This window comes from Myotis yumanensis, unplaced genomic scaffold, assembly GCF_028538775.1.
Source record: "Myotis yumanensis isolate MYYU_CA2020_CCGP unplaced genomic scaffold, mMyoYum1.0.hap1 SCAF_7, whole genome shotgun sequence".
NCBI lineage: Eukaryota > Metazoa > Chordata > Mammalia > Chiroptera > Vespertilionidae > Myotis > Myotis yumanensis.
The window spans coordinates 12,283,848-12,303,209 of record NW_027223758.1 but is presented as its reverse complement, the minus strand read 5'-3'; the positions used below and the strand labels follow the sequence as shown (position 1 = coordinate 12,303,209).

Here is a 19,362-nt window from a genome sequence, read left to right as displayed (position 1 = left end):
AGCCTTGAGGCCTCTGTCACCTTCAACCTCCTCTGTCTCCTCACATGACACCTAAATGTGTTGCCAGTGAAGACCTGCCCATCTGAGAACCTGGACCCACCCCCCAGCCTGTCCGGGGCCCAGACCTTATTTATGCAATAAGTCCCACCCAGGCCTTCGGTTGTTTCCTCTCACCCCTTATTTATGAAGCATCAGCCCTGACTCATAAGAAATGTTTATTTTTCTACTGTTGTAATCAGTAAGGAATTGGAAAAAAAGAAGAGCCAACTACCAATTTTCAGGAAATTGAGAGAACACAGGAACAGCAGGGGCTGCAATAAGCAAAATGTAGACTCTGGCAAACTCTAAAGGACACCCTGGTTTCTTCAACAAATACATTTTAAGAAGAGAAAAATGGGGCCCCTATACTCAATAGCAGTGGTTCTCAACCTTCCTAATGCTGCGATCCTTTAATATAGTTCCTCATGTTGTGGTGACCCCCAACCATAAAATTATTTTCGTTGCTACTTCGTAACTGTAATTTTGCTACTGTTATGAATCGTAATGTAAATATCTGATATGCAGGATGTATTTTCATTGTTACAAATTGAACATAAAGCATAGTGATTAATCACAAAAACAATATGTAGTTATAGCCGAAACTGGTTTGGCTCAGTGGATAGAGCATCGGCCTGCGGACTGAAGGGTCCCGGGTTCGATTCCGGTCAAGGGCATGTACCTGGGTTGCAGGCACATCCCCAGTGGGAGATGTGCAGGAGGCAGCTGATCGATGTTTCTCTCCCATCGATGTTTCTGACTCTCTCTCTCCCTTCCTCTCTGTAAAAAATCAATAAAATATATTTTAAAAAAAAATATGTAGTTATATATGTGTTTTCCGATGGTCTTAGGCGACCCCTTGTGAAAGGGTCGTTCGACCCCCAAAGGGGTCACAACCCACAGGTTGAAAACCGCTGCTCTATAGGGACATTTTAGAGTAGTGTGATTTAAAGAGCTATCCATCCCTAGCTGGTTTGGCTCAGTGGATGGAGCTGCGGACTAAAGGGTCCCAGGTTCAATTCTGGTCAAGGGCACATGCCCAGCTTGTGGGCTCGACCCCGGTGCAGGGTGTACAGGAGGCAGCCAATGATTCTCATCATTGATGTTTCTATCTCTCTCTCCTTCTCCCTTCCAATCTGAAATCAAGAGCTATCCATCAATTGCAATGTAGAGACCTTATTTGGACCCTGATACAAATTTTTTTATTTTTTAATATGTTTTTATTAATTTTAGAGAGGAAAGGAGAGGGAGAGACAGATAGGAAACATCAATGATGAGAGAGAATCATTGATCAGCTGCCTCCTGCATGCCCCACACTGGGGACCAAGCCCGCAACCTGGTCAAATGCCCTGACGACTAGGAATCGAATGGTAACCTCCTGGTTCATAGTGGATGCTCAACCACTAAGCCACGCCGGCCGGGCCAAACTGTTTTTAAAGTATGGATTTATAAGACAACTAGACATGGGGACAGTGACTGGATATTCGACACTATAAAGGAATTGCTATAAAATTTTAGATATAATGGTACTGCATTTTGAAAGTCCTTATCTTTTAGATACACATACTGGAATAGTCACAAGTGAAATAGATGTCTGGAATTTGCTTCAAAGGAATTCAGGGTTGGGGATGTGGATGGTCAGGTAGGGAGGAAACCAGGTTGGCCACAACTTGGAAACTGTTGAACTGCTAAAGCTGAGTTCAATGCACATGGAAGTTCATTATACTTCTTTGGTAAATTAAAAGCCTTTTTTAAAAAAGCAAGTGGGAAAAATGTGATTTAAGAAAGATAATAGCATCCGGGACCCAACCCTTCCAGCTACTGTCCCACCCTCTGTTCATTTGGCTTCCACCTGAATTTCCTGTGGCTGCTCCATTCCAACCAGCACCACGGCCTCTCCAGCCAGGGAGGAGGAGCAGGGTGGGAAGGACATCTTAGAAGCCACACAAAGCACTTTTGTATCCCAGGGACCAGACAGTTATATGGCCATGCCTGGCTGCAGGAGAGGCTGGAAAAGGCCATTTTTATTCTGGATGGCTATGTCTGAAAATCAGGGCTTCCATTATCAAGGGAGAAAGGGTGAATGGAGATCAGGGTTCAATCTGCTGCAGCTCTCATCCCTCTGACACTGGTACAGGCATGTGGGTGCCACAGATGGGTGCTCAGAGCTGGCAGCCGAGCTAATGTACATCTGGTGGGCCTGATGATGTTTAAATATGCTTGTCATTTACATATACAAATTAAGCAATCTGCTGGAAGTCTCCGCTCCACTTTGGATGCAGCAGCGAGTGTGTGGCTTCCTTTGCTCTCCCAGGCTGGGTGTTCACCTCTAGGAGCTGCTGCTCCTGGCAGCCAGGATGGTGGGAGCCATTTCCTATGCGATAGCTAAAACCAAACCCAGCACCTGGGCCTTTGATATGGCCCCAGGCCTGGATATTTGTTCAACCAGTGCCTGAAATGGAGAAACCTGTTCAGTCTCTTCCCCTGCAGCTGAGCCACTGTGTGGGGCCAACCCAGCAGTGGATTCAACATCGTGGGCACAGGACATCCCAAATAACCACTGCTCTTATACCATCCTTAAGATTTTTGCCATATATTTTGCTTTTGAGTCAACCACCATTTTTTAAAAAAACACCTTAAATTTATTTTTAAAGGAATCTCCTATCATTGCTGTAGATGGAAAACCAGTACGCCTATACTAAAAAGAAGGTAACTGAAAACCTAGCTAAGATTCTGCCAAAGGCTCTGAGCCTGACACCTGCTTTCTCTTTGTTAAAGACAAGCTAGCATTAAACTAACTTCTCCTTGAGGCATTTAAGTGGATCGAAAGAATTAAAAATGCAATTAATTTTTTTCATTACATCCTTCAAATATTATTTAATGCCTGTCAGTCACCACTAACAGTAATTTCTCCTGGGCAACATGGCTGAACTCTGTATACCTGTTTCCCCATCTGTAATCTTATAGGAGTGTTGAGACTTATATAAGATCTAGCATGTAAAGTCTCAGCATATAAAGTGCCTAGCTCACAGTATAAGCACTCAAATGCTGGCTCTTATTATTTGTCAGTTTCATGAAGAAGAAAATGTTATTAAAAAACTAAATATAGCTTGGGGGTGGGGGGGGACCAAGCAACTCAAACTTCAAAGCAGCAGGGAAGGGCGACATAAAACCACAAACACTTTGTTTAATAATGGAAGACACTTTATTATTTTTTTTAAATCATCTCTCAACATTTCAACTCTTGGTAGAAATCAAATGCAAAACATCTGCACTTTTAAATTAGCATATATTTAACTTTCTCACTCACAGCAACTTCATACAGTAAGACACACACCAAGGAGGAGCATGGTCAGAGCAGTTCCTGTTCCAGTCCACGAACACAGTATTTCCGTGATGATACAATACTGGACTTTCTCTCTGAGAACAAGTTAGCCATTCCTGCTTTTGTCCACTGCATAAGTTACGTGGCATCACGGCTGGTTAAGTTACTGTAGTGCTGGAGTGATCTGGAAGTGGAAAACTAGAGCTCTCAGGAGTGGGACAGGCATTAACACTTCTGAAATGTGGAAAGGAAGAACATCAAAGATGAATGCCCCAGAAAGGGGTGGTCTTAGTAATAAAGTTGGTTGAAATTCAGCTTTACATACACATTGAATATCTACATCTGATCTACTAGATATATAAAAAAGCCATAGATTTGAAAAACCTTAAAATCACTCAACTGAGTTGGAAGAACACCAGCAAATTCACAGTGGCCTCAGGATTCAGCCAGATTTAAATTTGTTCAAGAGCTGAATACCTCCTTCCACCAGAAAACCCACTGAATGTAAATTCCTATAACATTCTGTACATCACAAACATTTATGGCTAGAATATATTATTATTTCACAAGGAACCAGTTTTATTTTCAAACTCTTGCCCCACTCCTGCTCTGCACCCCAAAAGGAACATCCAGGGGTCAGTGATTCACATGAGGAGTTTAAGGGGCCTTCGGGTTTGGAAGTGCTTAGGCTCAGCTGAGAATCTCCGGAGACACCTGTCTGATGGGTGCACGCCAACGCCTGCCCACTTTTAGTGCAAAAAGATCGCAAATGTTGCAGAGTCCTGGAAACAGATGAAGAGAAGAGGACTGAGATGGAGGGGTGATGGGAATCCCAAATAAGTTTCCTTCTGAAGCAAGACTGAAGAAGTTTGGAGTGCAAGGTTCACACTCGGCAAGTGGCAAAGACCAGGCTGTAGATCCGCAGGTGAGGTTCCTGACTCGTCACTAGGTTATCACAGTCTGCAGGTACACCGACCTCCTGGCCCGCCCTAACCCCCGAAGTGCACACTGGAGGTAGGTGTATAGAGATTTATTGTAGGGAAGACAGTGGTTCTCCACTGACGACTCAGGGATACTGTGTCTGTGCCTCATCTGCCCCCACACTCTCTGCTCTACCTTCACTGCAGTGAGTGGAGGACACATCACAGAAGGGCATGAGACACTCCCTTGGAAGACTAAAGAACCCGGGCATTTTTATAAATAGCTACATAATATTTTAACCACTTTGAAACGCACAGCAAGTTGATTATTTATTTAAAAATAAACTTCCAAAATTACCTATTTACAGTACAGTAAGAGGGGCATGTGCAAACAACAGAAAGGGGAGAGTCAGTCCTGCTGTTGAAGGTCCACACTTCAATGTGTTGGAGCAAAGTTCACAAACACCATGGGCTGAACTGAGTTGTGGTGGCCTCAGGATGACATTCAGCTAATACTGTATTTGGGGAGGGGGTGGCAAAGGGGATGAGCCATTGGAAGAGGCCCAGTGTGGCAGGAGGGCTCATTTCACAAGCCAACAGGCCTCTAGCTCACCATTCCAGGAAGTGACCTGGAGGGCCCTTCCCAGTCCAAGTTGGCTTTGTAGTGGGAAGGGTAGATGTGGCAAGAGTCCCTGGGATAGAAATCCTCTTTTTTAAAAAAAAAGGGGGGGGGGGGGTAAGAGATTAGCAAAGATGAATCTAAATGGAAGTGCCACCCTCTCCCTTGTCAGGTGACAAAGCAGCCATCAGCTGAAATATGTTAGTCACTAAGTGAACTCCTACATGGTGCAGCTGGCCCATATTCCCGGCACCTACATGGTCAAGTGCGGTTCTCTGCTTCCCAGATCAATGCATGAACACATCTTCCCCATGAAACCAGAAAGATCAGTGGTGTAGCCCTTGTAGCAGGGAGGTGCAAGGCCCAGTTTATCTATACACGAGATGGGAGAACTGGGTGGACTTGTAGTTCAGCTGGTTGTTGGGCATGAACTTGTGCAGCTCACTCTTTTTGCAGCAGGGGTCATAATGGTAGGCGTTGAGGCAGGCATCACAGGAAACTTTTGAACATTGAGTGCAGGTGTTGGTGGCACCTGGGCGATTACAGAAGCCACAGCGGGAGGTGGCTGTGGTGGAGGACTTGGATTTTGAGTGGAGGTGCACCAGCTGAGTCTGGCCCGCATACTTCTCCCTCAGAGATGACCCATGGGCCAGGCTGTCATGGGTGGAGGACTTGCTGGGAAAGGTGCTGGGCTTGGAGGCTGGGGGACAGGGGAGCAGGCTGCCACAGCGCTGGCAGAGGGAGGAGCTACAGGACAGGCCGCAGTTTTGGCACTTGGATAGGGCGGACTCTTTGGTGGGGGGCGAGTGCTTATGGTAGAGAGGGTGGGCATCGTTTCTGACCAGCCATACATCTGGTCGCAGGGCATCCTGCCTCCGGTATGCAGCCCTAGGTTCTGAGTCTGTGTAGAGATCCACGTCATCCTGAGCAGAGAAGTACGTGCCACGCAGCAGGCCAAGGCCATTGCTGGGGGAGGAGGATGGAAGGTCATCAGGACTGCCATGGGGGGAGCTGGACATGGTCAGGAGCGAGGGGGATGGGCGGATGATCTCATCCTTGAGGTCATCCCCTACCTCTGCCGCTACAGGCTCCTTCCGCAGGCTCAACGAGGTCTTCAGGGGCGGCTTCCGGCTCTGACTCTCCCAGTAGCTGTCGTAGGCATCCACTGACCTCGAGAGTTTGGTCACACGCGGCTTGTAGTAGTCCTTGGCTCCCCGCTCACTGGCCGACTTCTGGAGTGCCACTCGAGCCACTGAAGCAGGCAGGTGCTCCCGGGCCTCAGCCCGCCGCCGCAGGGCGTTGGAGCAGCCCCGCACATCCTCTGCACTGCTCTTGCGCTCATTTACCACGTCCAGCTCGGAGTAGCCTTTGTCCTTGACTTGGGAGTGGATTTCCAGCATCTGCTCACACTCCACCTTGGCCAGAAAGAGTTCAAAGGAGACCATCTTCACCTGCAGGGTCTCCACCAATTCTGTGAGCTTGTACACAGTCCCCAACTCAGGCACGTAGCCCATGTAATTCAGGATGGTTCGGATGTCCTCTTCCAGTAACGTGGACTTGACATAATAAACGAAGGGGCCCGTGTAGGTCTGGAAGGAAGGGGGACAAAGAGGAGGGACTTTCTCTCTGACACACAAGGGAGACTGCCTCAAAGCTCAGCACATCCAAGTCTGAACTGGAAGCAGGAAACCACAGAAGGGAAGGGAGTGATCCCAATAGCTTCTCACTACAGGAGGCAGAGGCTAATGCTTACCAACAGCTCAGCGCCTGGTGTGAGGGAAATGGCGCACCACTCCTATCTTAAGCACAGGGGACAAAGCCTTCAACTAGCTTTCTACTCGGCACCACAGCACTACTCCCTGGGAGGAGCAGGGCAAACTCGGTGAGGAATGAGGATCAGAAGCAGGGCCAGATGAGCTATGAGAATATTCCTTTCTGGCATTTCTAAAAGGTCTGAAGAATACAGATGGGGCAAAAGTAGGTTTTAAATTGTTCATGTGGAAAATAATAAATAATAATACCAGAATAAACTTGTGTTTCACGTCCTCACAAACTGTAAACCTCCTCTTGCCCCGCCCTCTATGTCAGACTTAAGACCCTGACTTAGTGAAAACCCTCCTGAGCCATCACTGCCTTCAGAATGATTCAAAATTCTCTCCCAGATTCCTCCTCCTCACTCCTCTGTTACTACTGGCCCTCTACAGCAGCCTCCTAACTGGTCTCCCTGCCCCACTCCTGCCCATACAGTCTACTGCCCATACACCAGCCAGAGGATTCTCTTCAAATGTAAACTAATCATGGCAACGCCTTACTTTTCAATCCACTTAGGACAAATCCAGGCCCTCTGCCCTGGGCCTCAAGGTTCCACACAACCTGGGTGCTGCCTGCCTGTCTAACCTCCCAGCAGCAGATGTGAGCTGCCAGAGGTGGGGACCCAGTTAAGAGATGAATTTAACAGACAGGCAAGGTGAGAAGCCATGGGGGTAATTCTGGTTGTTATCTCAAAGGCGGTGGGAAACACGGGAGAGTCTGCAAGCAGAGGAGGAAAGTGATCAAACTGGCACAAGCCCTCGCAAGACAGACTGGAAGGGACAAGAAAGCAGAAGGGAGACCAGTGTGGAGGGCCCTACCTTAGACCTTACCTTAATGCTTCTGAATTCCTTCTTCCATGGGTAGAGAAAGAGGTTGACACCCACCGTTTCCAGCACACTGAAGGCGCAGTGCAAAGCCCGCAGGCTGGAGGAGCTCAGCGCACGCAAGGAGCTCTCCACCACCTCATAGAACTGGATCAGCCGGAATCGATAAAAGGGATCCACCTTGTGCAGACTGAGCAAGGTCGAGGCTGCCACCCGCAGGTACTCATCATTGCCAGGCCGCTGCTTGCTGGGGGTGGCGTCCACTTTGCCCTCATGGAACTGCACATACTTCCGAAATAAGTCATCCTTATATTTTGTATCCATTGAACTGGGCTTCCCCATCAGATCCAGGGATGAGGGGCTACCTTATCTCCTCCATGGCCTCTGGGTTAGAGGCAGGGACATGGCTAGAAGCACTAACATGTTGCCCACCTGGACCAGCGGAGTGTTCTGGAAGGGGAAGAACGAGAAGCAGGTCATCCCTTGCAATGGTCCACATATCAGCTGTGGCAAAACAAAACACAGAACTGGCCCAAGGTACAGTGGGCACCACCAGTCCTGGGCCCCATTTTGCTCATTCATTCAGCACATTTACTGAACACGTACTACATGCTCCCAGGTGAGCTCACAAATGAAAAGTATTAGGGGCACATAACCTGGTTTTGTGGGAGGAGAAGTGTTAAAAAATCCTCCTGAGGCCGTGACAGACACAAAAGATGAGGAGCATGCCAGGCAAAGAGGTGGACGAAGGGTGTCACAGTAGAGGTGTCGGAAGGGAGAAAGGCCCTGAGCTCACACTATCAGTGCTGACTGCGTGCCAGGGACCTACCTGTACTAACACATTCTGTCTTCTCAAACAACCCTCAGAGATAGATACTACTGTTATCCCCATCTTACAGATGTAAAAACCGAGACTTAGAGACACTAAGAAACTTGTTGAAAGTTACAAAACTATTCAGAAACAGATCTGAGATGAGAGACCTGGCAGTCTGGTTCCAAAGTCCATGCCTGTAACACCACACCCTGCTTTCCTGAGGCAGGAAGGAATGAGCTTGGCTATGAACAGAAGGACGCCTACAGTGCGGCTGCAGCAGTGAGAGGAGGGGAGATGAAGCTGCAGGCAAATTCGGCATCCCATTCCCCAAGGCCTCAAAAGGCAAGTTAAGAATTTTATATTTATTCCAAGAGCCATGTGAAGCACCTGCCTGAAGAGTTCAAAGCAAGGGGAAGTGGGACATGATCCTATTTGCAATTTTAAAAAGAGACCACGCTGGCTGCTGGCCCCTGCAGAGTGCTTATATCTGCCTGTGATGGCCCGCATTCCCCTTTACCTTAAGAGCAGTTTACAGTTCTGCTGGGAGAGGATAGAACGTTCTGAGCTGAGATACACACAATTTATACGCTCTTGCTGTCTGCTTGGCCACCCATTAGTAGCACATTTACAGATCCAGCAATATTCTTCATGCTACAATGCTGGGAGTAAATTGGATTTATTGAAGGATACTGCCAGGGCCAGGGGTGGGCAACATGGCACAGGGGTGACAAACAGATTCCGAAGCAAGGCTTCCTGGGTGTGAATCCTGGGTCTGCTTTTCTAGGTTACTTTGGCAAATTATTCAACCTCTCATCTGAAGAAAGGGGTTGATAATAGTACCCAAAGTCCAGAGTTGGTGGGAGGATTGTATGCAATCAGTATGCTGGCTTAAAAGAAGTCCCTGATAGACAAGCAGCCATTCCTGTGTCTGAAGGTTCTATACCCCCCAAGATGCCAAGCTTTCTCAGGAAGGTAAGATCAGAGTGGGACAAATCTCACAGGATATGCATTTTCACACTCACCTGTCCTGCCTTTCCTGATCACAGCACCATGGGTGCAGGGAGCAGGGCATGTGCTTTAGAAATACCTGCTGTCTGAGTGAAGGAGGCTCCTAGCAGTGGGAAATGGCATTTGACCCCCTGACCAAGGTCAAAGGCTCTACATGGCAGTCTTTCCCTTCCCTCAAGTTCCACCCACATGACCTGTCTGCTCCTCAAGTACAACAAGCTCCTTTCTATCTCAGGACCTTGGCACATGTTCCTTTTGCATCTTCTTCCTCTGACTCTTCCCATAGCTGGCTCTCTCATTCAGGCTTCAGCTCAAATAGCAGCCGTCCCTGACAACCCCAGGTCAGTAACTCCCACCTTCCCAGTTCTTTATCCACTCATCCTGGGATAATCACCATCTGAAATTATCACCGTATTTATTCATTTACTAACTTCCTCTCTTTGTCTCCCCCGCATTACCCAGTAAACTCCACAAAGGCAAAGGACCACATCTGTTCTGTTCACCATGTTGCCTAACACAGGGCCTGCCACTTAGTGTTTGATAAAGCAGGTTAAATGAATGATGCAAAGGATGTAAGCAATCATGATGCCGCCCCTTTAGTTTCTTTAGCTCTCCCAAGAATCCTGGCGATCAGCTGGAGAAAGGAGCAGAGGCTCCGAGACAGGGAGTGCTCTACGTCCTAAGTAGCTCAGGGTTAGACAACGGTGGACCCAAGATTCCAAGCCTGACCTTCTGACTTGGAGCCTGTGATGCTCCCATCACCCCACGATTCCTGAGTTCATCAAGGATTTACGAAGCACCTACCTCGTGCCAGGCACTAGGCTGGAGGCAGTGTGGGCGGATACCAGGTGGTAGGAACAACAGGGGACAGAGTTGAGAAGACATAGTCCTGCCCTCAATTCTAGTTTAAAGACTTTACTGTCTAGTATCAAACTATGTATGTTCTCTTGGAAAACAAAATTGTATTGCAACCTGAGAGAAGACATCACTGTCCTTGCTAACAGAAACCCACATGCATTTATCACTTTTTATTTATCTAAGGTAAGCGTCCATCCTGCCTCCGGCCCCAAGGATTGCTTGTTGGTACCTGAGAACAATTTAAACAGAGGGACATCTAGCCTCCTAAACACTGCTGTGAGTTTTCATTCAAGAAAGTCAGCCTTGAGCCCTTAGAACAGTGGTTCTCAACCTTCCTAATGCCGCGACGCTTTAATACAGTTCCTCATGTTGTGGTGACCCCCAACCATAAAATTATTTTCATTGCTATTTCATAACTGTAATTTTGCTACTGTTATGAATCGTAATGTAAATATATGATAAGCAGGATGTATTTTCATTGTTACAAATTGAACATAATTAAAGCGTAGTGATTAATCACAAAAACAATATGTAATTATATATGTGTTTTCCGATGGTCTTATGAGACCCCTGTGAAAGGGTCGTTCGACCCTTAAAGGGGTCGCGACCCACAGGTTGAGAAACACTGCCTTAGAAGATGATTTCTTATTTTTATTTTTTTTTTAATATTTTTACTGATTTCAGAGAGGAAGGGAGAGGGGAGATAGAAACATCAATGATGAGAGAATCATTGATCAGTTGCCTCCTTCACACCCCTCACTGGAGATCCAGCCCGCAACCCAGGCATATGTTTCGGCCTTAATTATCTTTTAGCATTCATTTTCTTTCACCGTTTTTCTCACTACCTAGGTTGGTACAAAATTCTTCTTAGATGGGTTCTCATCCTTGACTTTAGGATTTTGAACACCAACTACACTGTTTGGATCCCTTCTCCTTGCTTATTGTTTGCTAGCAACAAACAAGGGTGTGGATGTGGTGTGATTACAGAGCAGCAGACGCAGAGCTTGAGGGTGGCTGACTTTGTAAAAAAAATAAAAATAAGAGCCCTAGCTGGTTTGGCTCTGTGGATAGAGCGTCGGCCTGCGGACTGAAGGGTCCCAGGTTCAATTCCGGTCAAGGGCATGTACCTGGGTTGCGGGCACATCCCCAGTGGGAGATGTGCAGGAGGCAGCTGATCGATGTTTCTCTCTCATCGATGTTTCTAACTCTCTATCTCTCTCCCTTCCTATCTATAAAAAAATCAATAAAATATATTTTTTTAAAAATAAATAAGTAAATAAAAATTTAAAAAAATAAAAGATAATTAAGGAAAGAAGAGAAGGAAACGAACAATTATTGAGGTCCTATGTGCTAAGCATTGGGCTTTCTGCTTCAACTCCATCATCCTGCCTAAACCATGTAATAATGCTGTGAGGAAACCAAGTCACTAAATAATCTGCCCAACAGAGCAGCAAATCAAAGCTGCAATTTGAATTTGAGTTGGCCAATCCTGGCGCCTGTGCTTTTTCCCATTTGTCTTATTTATTGTTAAAATTAATACCATTCACCAAGTGATTAGTATATAAGGGCCTTCTGCTGAAGCTCAATGTAATTCAATGAAATCCACAGGACAGCCCCAAGGTTAAAGAGGAAACTGAGGCTCAGAGAAGCCAAATCACTTGTCCTAAGTCACAAGGCTAGCTAAGAAGTGGATCTGAGATCTGAACCTTCGTCAGATGCCAAAATCCTGGCTCAAGCTCTCAGCTGCACTGCTTTTAAGCAAAGCTGTCATCTGGGTCTGCTGGACAGCTCTACTTGAAAGGGCTCAGCTAAGCTAGAACACCCTATGGCAGGGAGAGCAGAGTTGAGTTCCAAAATTCCTGTAGTAGCAAAATTCATCTTCCCACACAGAATGGGGCTGGAAGCTCTATGATGTAAGCTTAAGGGCCAAGGGAAGAGGCTGGCCAGAGACTGGCCAGTGGTGAAGCAGCTGACATCATCCGTCCTGATTACATTTTCTGAGAATACAGGCTGCATTATAGCTGGTCATAGCAGGTGTCTTTTCTGAGCACAGAACCAGCAATTTATTTCCAACACTCTGCAAGAACTGAAAACACGCTCACTGCAAAAACAGTGTGGTTACAGACCAGACAGCACAGTGACAGAAGCTGTTAATTTCTCCAGGCAACCCAAGCACTGGAAAGCCAAGACGTGCCAGTCTGGCGGAAAAAAAAAAAAAAAAAAAAAATAGGCACTGAACATCCCTAACAAAGTCAGGCAGGTGCTCAGAGTCAAAAGGCTTGGTCAGCACTTCACTGATTTGCTTTTCAAAAGGGGCACAACCTGGACCTCTTATGAAAAGCAAATCAGTGAAGAGCTAGATAGGAGGAGGTGGCTTTTTAATTATTATTTTTTAAACATCACAAAGGAAAACTTAATCTGTTTAAAACCCCACTGAATGGAACTGAAATGATTCTGGGAAGCAAAGCATTGGCTTGGCTTTTCCTCAGCTGGCCCATTCAAGCAGAAACATTCCCCAAGCTGCATAGGAAGGCGCCCCCTCCCTGCACAGCGGGAGCTATTTTGGTCCCAGCACTGCCCCAGTCCTCAGGTTTACGGATCCCTGGTCTAGCTTCCGTGGGCTTAGACGCCCCCCGGCCTCCTAGCAGCGGCGAGGCCAGAGCAGTTCAACCCTGTCACCTCCTCACCCCACTCCTTTGCACTCGTTTCCAAGCCCGAGGCTCTGGGGGCATATCCTAGACAGCTTCCGCTGGCTGTTAAAGACCAGAGAGTCCCCACACCCCAACCAGATTCCAGAGAAGATCAGAGACAGACAGAGGCCTCCCCAACCTCTGAAAATAACCCCGGCGATGCTGACATCGGGCTGCCCTGGCGGCAGCTGCCTCTGCGAGGGGCTCTGGAGGAAGCAGTGTCCCCTCCCTGCAGGGGACAGAAGCGGGCGGCGGCTATTCCCAGCCTGGTAACCTTGGAAGGCCACGTCAGTGATAACAAAACAAAACAAACAACAAAAATCCTAGACCCGAACTCGGGGCCTCCCCACGGGCCCGTGGATGAACTGACAGCAGCTATCATTTATGGGACGCCTGCTGTATGCCAGAGATGGTGCTCCACAAGCATTAGCTCATTTCATCCCCAGGACAGTCCTAACAGGCAAGCTCACTCCCATTTAACTAATTAATTGGGCAACTGAGGCTCAGAAGATTCAGTGACTTGTCCAAGGTCACACAGTGAGTACAAGCCCAGGTCGGCCGCCAAAGATCGGGCTGAGGACCACTGCGCCGTCACGGCCTCACGGTGGAACTGGGATGTCCTCCTCCCCGGTTAGACGCCAACGAGGGGGTGTTCCTCCTGACTGTCCTGAGCCACCCATGTCTGGTCCTAGGGGTCTGCCGAGCAGTCCCTGGGGGAGCAGGGATCCTGAAGACAAGCTGGGCCCCCGGGTGCGGAGAAGGCGGGCCCGCCCGTCATTCTCGCCGCGCGGGAGGGGACTCCGCTCCCTGGACGCCGAGACGAACGCTCCCTCCGCCTGGGAAAACCCCAGAGGCTGTTTCCGTCGCGGTCACCGCACTTACCCCGCCACTGCCCCCGAAGACGCCCGGCCGAGGGAAGCGAGAAAGAGCCGCGGCCGCCGCCGGACCGGGCCGGGTGGGCTCTCGCCGCTCCGGGCGGCTGCAGGGGCTTGAGACCTGTACCCCGGCGCCAGTGGCGACCCGGAAACAATCGGCCCGGAAATGACGTTCCTCGGAGGCGGGTCCGAAGGGAGGCCGGGCCGCGGCTGCGCGCTGGGCCGGGAAAGGCCGATGCCCACGGGCGAAGGAGGAAGGAGCAGAAGGCAGAAGAGCGAGGATAGAAGAGGCGGAATTTCACTGTAGAGACTGAAAGGCACGACCCGGGCTGGGGCCAGGACCCGGAAGTAAACGGATCCGGAAGTGACGCACGCCGTCCGCCCCTGGATGGCAGCTAGCCGAGTTGTCATGGGAACCCGTGAGGAGCGGGGCGGTGGAGTCCGAGCCGCTAGCCCAGACTGAGAGACCCTGGGCCTCCGCCTCCCGGACTTGCCCTCGGTGGAGATGACTCCGGAACTGTGCTCTCGCCTGCGCCTGGCAGGGGCTGACAGCTGGATCCCTCGCCTCCTTTTTACGGGCGGAGAAGCCCAGGCTTAAAGAAGCAAGAGAAGCCGGGATCGCGGAGACTGAATCTAGCCTAGAGAGCACGGTTGATGCTACAGGCTGTCCTCCCAGCTTGGCGTCTGCCACTTACTAGCTGCCTGACCTTGGGAAAGTTACTTAACCTCCCCGCGCCTCAGTTTTTTCACCTGTAAAATGGAGTTGTAATAGTACCGTCTCCTGGAAGTCATGTGAGCATTGAGTTCATATATGGAAACCGCTTATTACAATAGTTGGCAGAAAGAGCTAAATATATTTTCTTTTTAAACCTGGTTAAGTTAAAAGAAATTACCTCTCTCTGCCCTCAATTTCCTTAAATGGAAGTCGGCAGTGGGGAAAACCAAGATAGTGCCTCGTTGCTTTTTGACTTTTTAACAGGCACCTGTGGTAGCAGTGTGGGCTACGTTGGCATCGATATTGGTGGCTTGTTACTTCACTTCATGGCTTTGTCTTTGCTCCCACCCACCACCTTGCCCATAAGCTCCCCGAGGACTCGGTTTCTGTGGTTCACCACTCACTGAATCTCTAGTACATACTCAAGACTGTTGAGCATATTTGCAACTGAACCATTCATTCTACCTCCCTAACTTATCCCAGACATTTATTAAAGACTAGAGCCCACTCCATGCCAAGTTCTCTTCCTCCAACATGCCCTTGGCTCCCTGCACTTCTCATGCTCTCCTACCCTCCTGGCCTCTGTGCCTCTATATGCTGTTCCCACTGTGTAAATGTCCTTCCCCTCACCGCATCCCTTCCTAGTTTTTCAGGCTTCCAGCCCCAGCTCAGTCCTCACAGCCTTTCTGGAAGCTTTCCCTGATTTTTCCCAGCAAAGACCAGCCTTCCTCTGGTTCCCCACAACACTGTCATCATTTTTCTAAGATATTTTTTATTGATTTCAGAGAGGAAGAAGAGGAAGAGAGATAGAAACATCGATGATGAGAGAGAATCATTGATCAGTTGCCTCCTGCACACCCCCAACTGGGAATGGAGCCCAAAACCCTGGCATGTGCCCTTACTGGGAATCAAACTGTGACTTCCTGGTTCACTCTCAACCCCTGAGCCACTCGGGCTGGGCTGTCTTTCATCATTTTATCTCAGCTCTTAACCACAGCGGATTACATTTTTAAACCTGACTCCCCCACAAGACCTGGAGCTCCTTATACATCTGTTTTCCCTGAGCTCTGAACAAGCCTGATCATGAGGTGCCCAATAGTTGTTCCTTAATGGTTGGATTCTCTCTCAGCCTTGGTGTCCCCAGCTAAAGCCAGTGGGCTCGTCTCAGGAGTCAATGACATAGTACATGGGGAAGCATTTGGAGAACCAACAACCTGCTATTCAAACAGCAGCGATTACTATATCTGTTGCTGTCTGAGCATCACTCGAGGACTTTATGTACTTCAGCTTTTATCAGTTAATGTCTAAGCTCCTCTCTAATCACCTGCAAGGTGATAGTGTTTACAGGAATTCCAGGTCATCCAAACTCTCTCACTTTGCAACAACTCAAAACTGTCCTTTGGAAACTGTTGTAAGACTGCATGAGCCTGCTAATAAGTCCCTTCCAGCCCTGTGGTTCTGTGACAGTCAAAAGGGAAACAGATTTTTAAGGTTTTATCAATAGGAAACCTTGGTCATTGAGACTTGGTGATATTTCACATCAGAAAAGACCCAAAGTCACTGAAGAGAGCCATGTTTCTCATATTTTAGACAGGGTTGAAGGCCCGAGATTTCTTTGCTTGGTGATGTGGAATCACAGGAGTATCTTTTACAGATTTTATTACATAATGATTAGCAGATTATATAACAGTCGTATGACAATGATTAAGCACCTCTGCTTCCTAAGAGCCAACAACAGGAACGATCTACCTACTTCTATTTTATAGGGGGGTGGTGTTTTTTAATCACAAAAGTAACACATGAATTCCAGCAATACAGGCATGTATAGGACAAAAAAGGAAAGCAATCCAATGACCAAGCAATCGATTTCCTGGCACCTACCAGAAAAACAAGTGTAAATATACAAGAGACCTGTCACTTCATTGTCTGTAATGCAAAAACAGTGTGGCTCAGTGGTGGAGTATCAACCTATGAACTAGGAGGTCAGAGTTCAATTCCCTGTCAGAGCATGTGCCCAGGTTGCGGGCTCAATCCCCAGTAGGGGGTGTGCAGGAGGCAGCCGATCAATGATTCTCTGTCATCATTGATATTTCTATCTCTCTCTCCCCCTTTCTCTCTGAAATCAATAAAAATATATTTTTTAACATTCCAAAAATAAAAATAAAAAAACATTCTAAATGTCCATCAGTAGGGGAATGGTTTATCTGTACCAATGATTACTATGGATCACTTTTAAAGGATTACATAACTGTGAGACATGCAGTGGAATGAAAAAGACATACCCTGGAATAGAAAACAAAACATCAACCAAGACTAGATATTTTCTAAGGATGCGTATATATTGGGACAACAATACAAATGTAGATCATTTGTTTTTCAAGTCATTCCACAAATTCATATTATGTGATTTTAATTTCTCTCTCCCACAGAAGTCAGTTATCTCCATGAGGAGAGAGCTACACCTGTTTTGCTCACAATTTTATTACTACTATCTGCCCCACATGCAATAAGAGGCTCAAGAGTATTTATATCTGATGGAATTTTTCATTGGTGTTAGGTTTAAAGGGCATAACTGAACCAAACAGATACAGCTCCTGCCCTCAAGGGGAGCCAGCAGCAGGAACAGTCTTCTTATCAGAAAGACAATAAACTAGGAGTAGGACGAACTAAAAACCTATAATTCAAAATCGAAGGTGGTAAATGTTATGAGAAGGGTATAGAGCTTATAGAATAGAGAGGGGACCTTTGACAGGGAAAATTGGAAGAGGTAGCATTTGAGCTGGGCTTTGAGTGAGTTGGACTTGTGAGACTCTCCAGCTGGAGGGAAGAAAGCAATCGAAAGAAAATCCTGGAAATTGAAACTCAACTGTCTCCAAGCATATAAAGTGGGCATTACTAGAGAAGGATAGTCTCATACTATATGTAGTACCAGCCATTAGTATTAATATAGTCATCATATCTGGCTTACAGGGAGTCTTCAATAAATATTTTAGTGAGAAAATCTCTATTACTGAACCCCTACTATGCTCCAGTTGATTGTTGCCAATTTCCCCACTAATTGTGATGAGATATTTAGGTTTCTGAAGAGGAGCAGTACAGATTTTTAAGTGAAACTTCTCAATCACGAACCCCAGGTGTAAATACACTTCCTAGTTCCACCTGCTGAGAGAGCCCACAAGAAATGACACCCCTTGAGCAACAATCACCCAGATCTTGCTTTCTAAATACGCTTCTCCACTAAAAGGAACCAAGGCTCCTTGGAGAAATGACATTCTCAGGGCTCGGGCAGGGAAATTGCAACGTGTACCTGGAACATCTTATTAAGACAGGAAGTAAGGATATGCTAAAAGAGTAATGGGACATGTTAAAAGGACACAAAAGCCAGGTTGGAGGAGTTCCTTTTGGTCAAATCTGGGACAATTAGAACATCAAAATTAATAATGATAGTAACAGACTGAAAGACTTTAGTGGGAGGGGAAAAGAAACCATGATCCCATCCTGATACCAAACATAAAATACTGTTTGCCAGAGGCACATGCCACAGGGCTGTGTGGCCCTGGGTGCCAGGTCTGACCCCTGCACTGAGGATGGATAAGGAACACACAGCTCATCTGGTTAGAAAAATGAGTGCACAGGATGAGCTGGGGAATTGGGGTGATGGGATGTCAGCCTAGTCTCTGAGGATCTCAATTGTCAGGTAGAGTTGCTTTGTCCCTGTGGACACCTGGGAGCCACTGAAGGTCTAGGAGCAAGAAAGATGGTGATCACAGCCCTTGCTCTCTAGACCACGTGTTTGGTGCTGGGAGGCAACAGAGTATGGTGAATAAGAAATCAGCATTTAAGGTCCCCAGCAACATGGTACAGTGGGACAGAAATGACCCTACAGCCAGTAGACCTGGGTTCAAGTATAGCATTTAGTAGCCCTGTTGAGGTAGCTAGTAAGCCAGGACAAGTGGAATAAGGAAACTGAGACAGATAGTTAAACAAACAGTTTGCAGCCATCTAGTAAATGCTATCTTCCCTAAACCAAGGACACTGGTTTAGTCCAGCCAGTGTAGCTCAGTGTTTGAGCGTCAGCCTATGAACCAGGAGGTGATGGTTCGATTCCCGGTCAGGGCACATGCCCAGGGTGTAGGCTCAATCCCCAGTAGAAGGCGTGCAGGAGGCAGCCAATCAATGATTCTCCTTCACCACTGATGTTTCTATCTTTCTCTTCCTTCCCCTTCCTCTCTCTGAAATCAATTAAAATAAACATATTTAAGAATTACCATATGACCTAGCAATTCTACTTCTAGGTATCTACCCAAAATAATTAAAATTGGGGGCTTGAATAGAACATTGTGCACCAATATTCACAGCAGCAATATTCACAATAGCCAAAAGATGGAAACAATCTAAGTATCCATCAACAGATGGATGGATACACAAAATGTGGTATACCCATACACTGGAGTACTATTCACCCATTAAAAGGAATGACGTTCTGATATGTTACCACATGGATGAACATTGAAAAACATTATGCTATGTGAAAGAAGCCGTCGTAAAAGTACAAATATTGTATCATTCTACTTACATGAAATGTCTATAATTGGAAAATTTGAAGAGACACAAAGTAAATTGGAAGTTACCAGGGACTAGGGAGAGGGGAGAATGAAGACATTACTTAATGGGTATAGAGTTTCTGTTTGGGGTGATGAAAAAATTTTGGAAACAATAGTGGTGGTGATTGCCTGATATTGTCAATGTAATCAATGCTACTGACTTATACAGTTTTAAATGGTCAAAATGGCTAATTATATATATCCATATAGATATATCTATATGAATATGTACATATCCAAATAAAAACCTTTTTGATCATTG

At 46.9% G+C, this 19,362-nt stretch overlaps 1 protein-coding gene across 1 annotated transcript; it reads right to left on the bottom strand.

The window, feature by feature from the left end:
• Nucleotides 1-3,218: 3,218 nt before the first annotated feature.
• On the bottom strand, nucleotides 3,219-13,919 carry SPATA2 (spermatogenesis associated 2). The gene is made up of 3 exons (XM_070419777.1): nucleotides 13,789-13,919; nucleotides 7,543-7,986; nucleotides 3,219-6,489 (listed from the first exon to the last, which is right to left on the bottom strand). Exons 2-3 carry the CDS (start codon nucleotides 7,876-7,878, stop codon nucleotides 5,269-5,271), a joined length of 1,557 nt encoding a protein of 518 aa, XP_070275878.1. The 5' UTR covers nucleotides 7,879-7,986; nucleotides 13,789-13,919; the 3' UTR covers nucleotides 3,219-5,268.
• Nucleotides 13,920-19,362: the final 5,443 nt, after the last annotated feature.

What these genes read in the sequence shown, in the direction of transcription:
- SPATA2 (XM_070419777.1), bottom strand. Translation starts at nt 7,878, where the DNA reads ATGGGGAAGCCCAGTTCAATGGATACAAAATATAAGGATGACTTATTT. An exon ending in AGGAATTCAGAAGCATTAAG is followed by an intron (nt 6,490 to 7,542) that starts GTAAGGTCTAAG and finishes CCTTCCTTCCAG; the next exon opens with ACCTACACGGGCCCCTTCGT.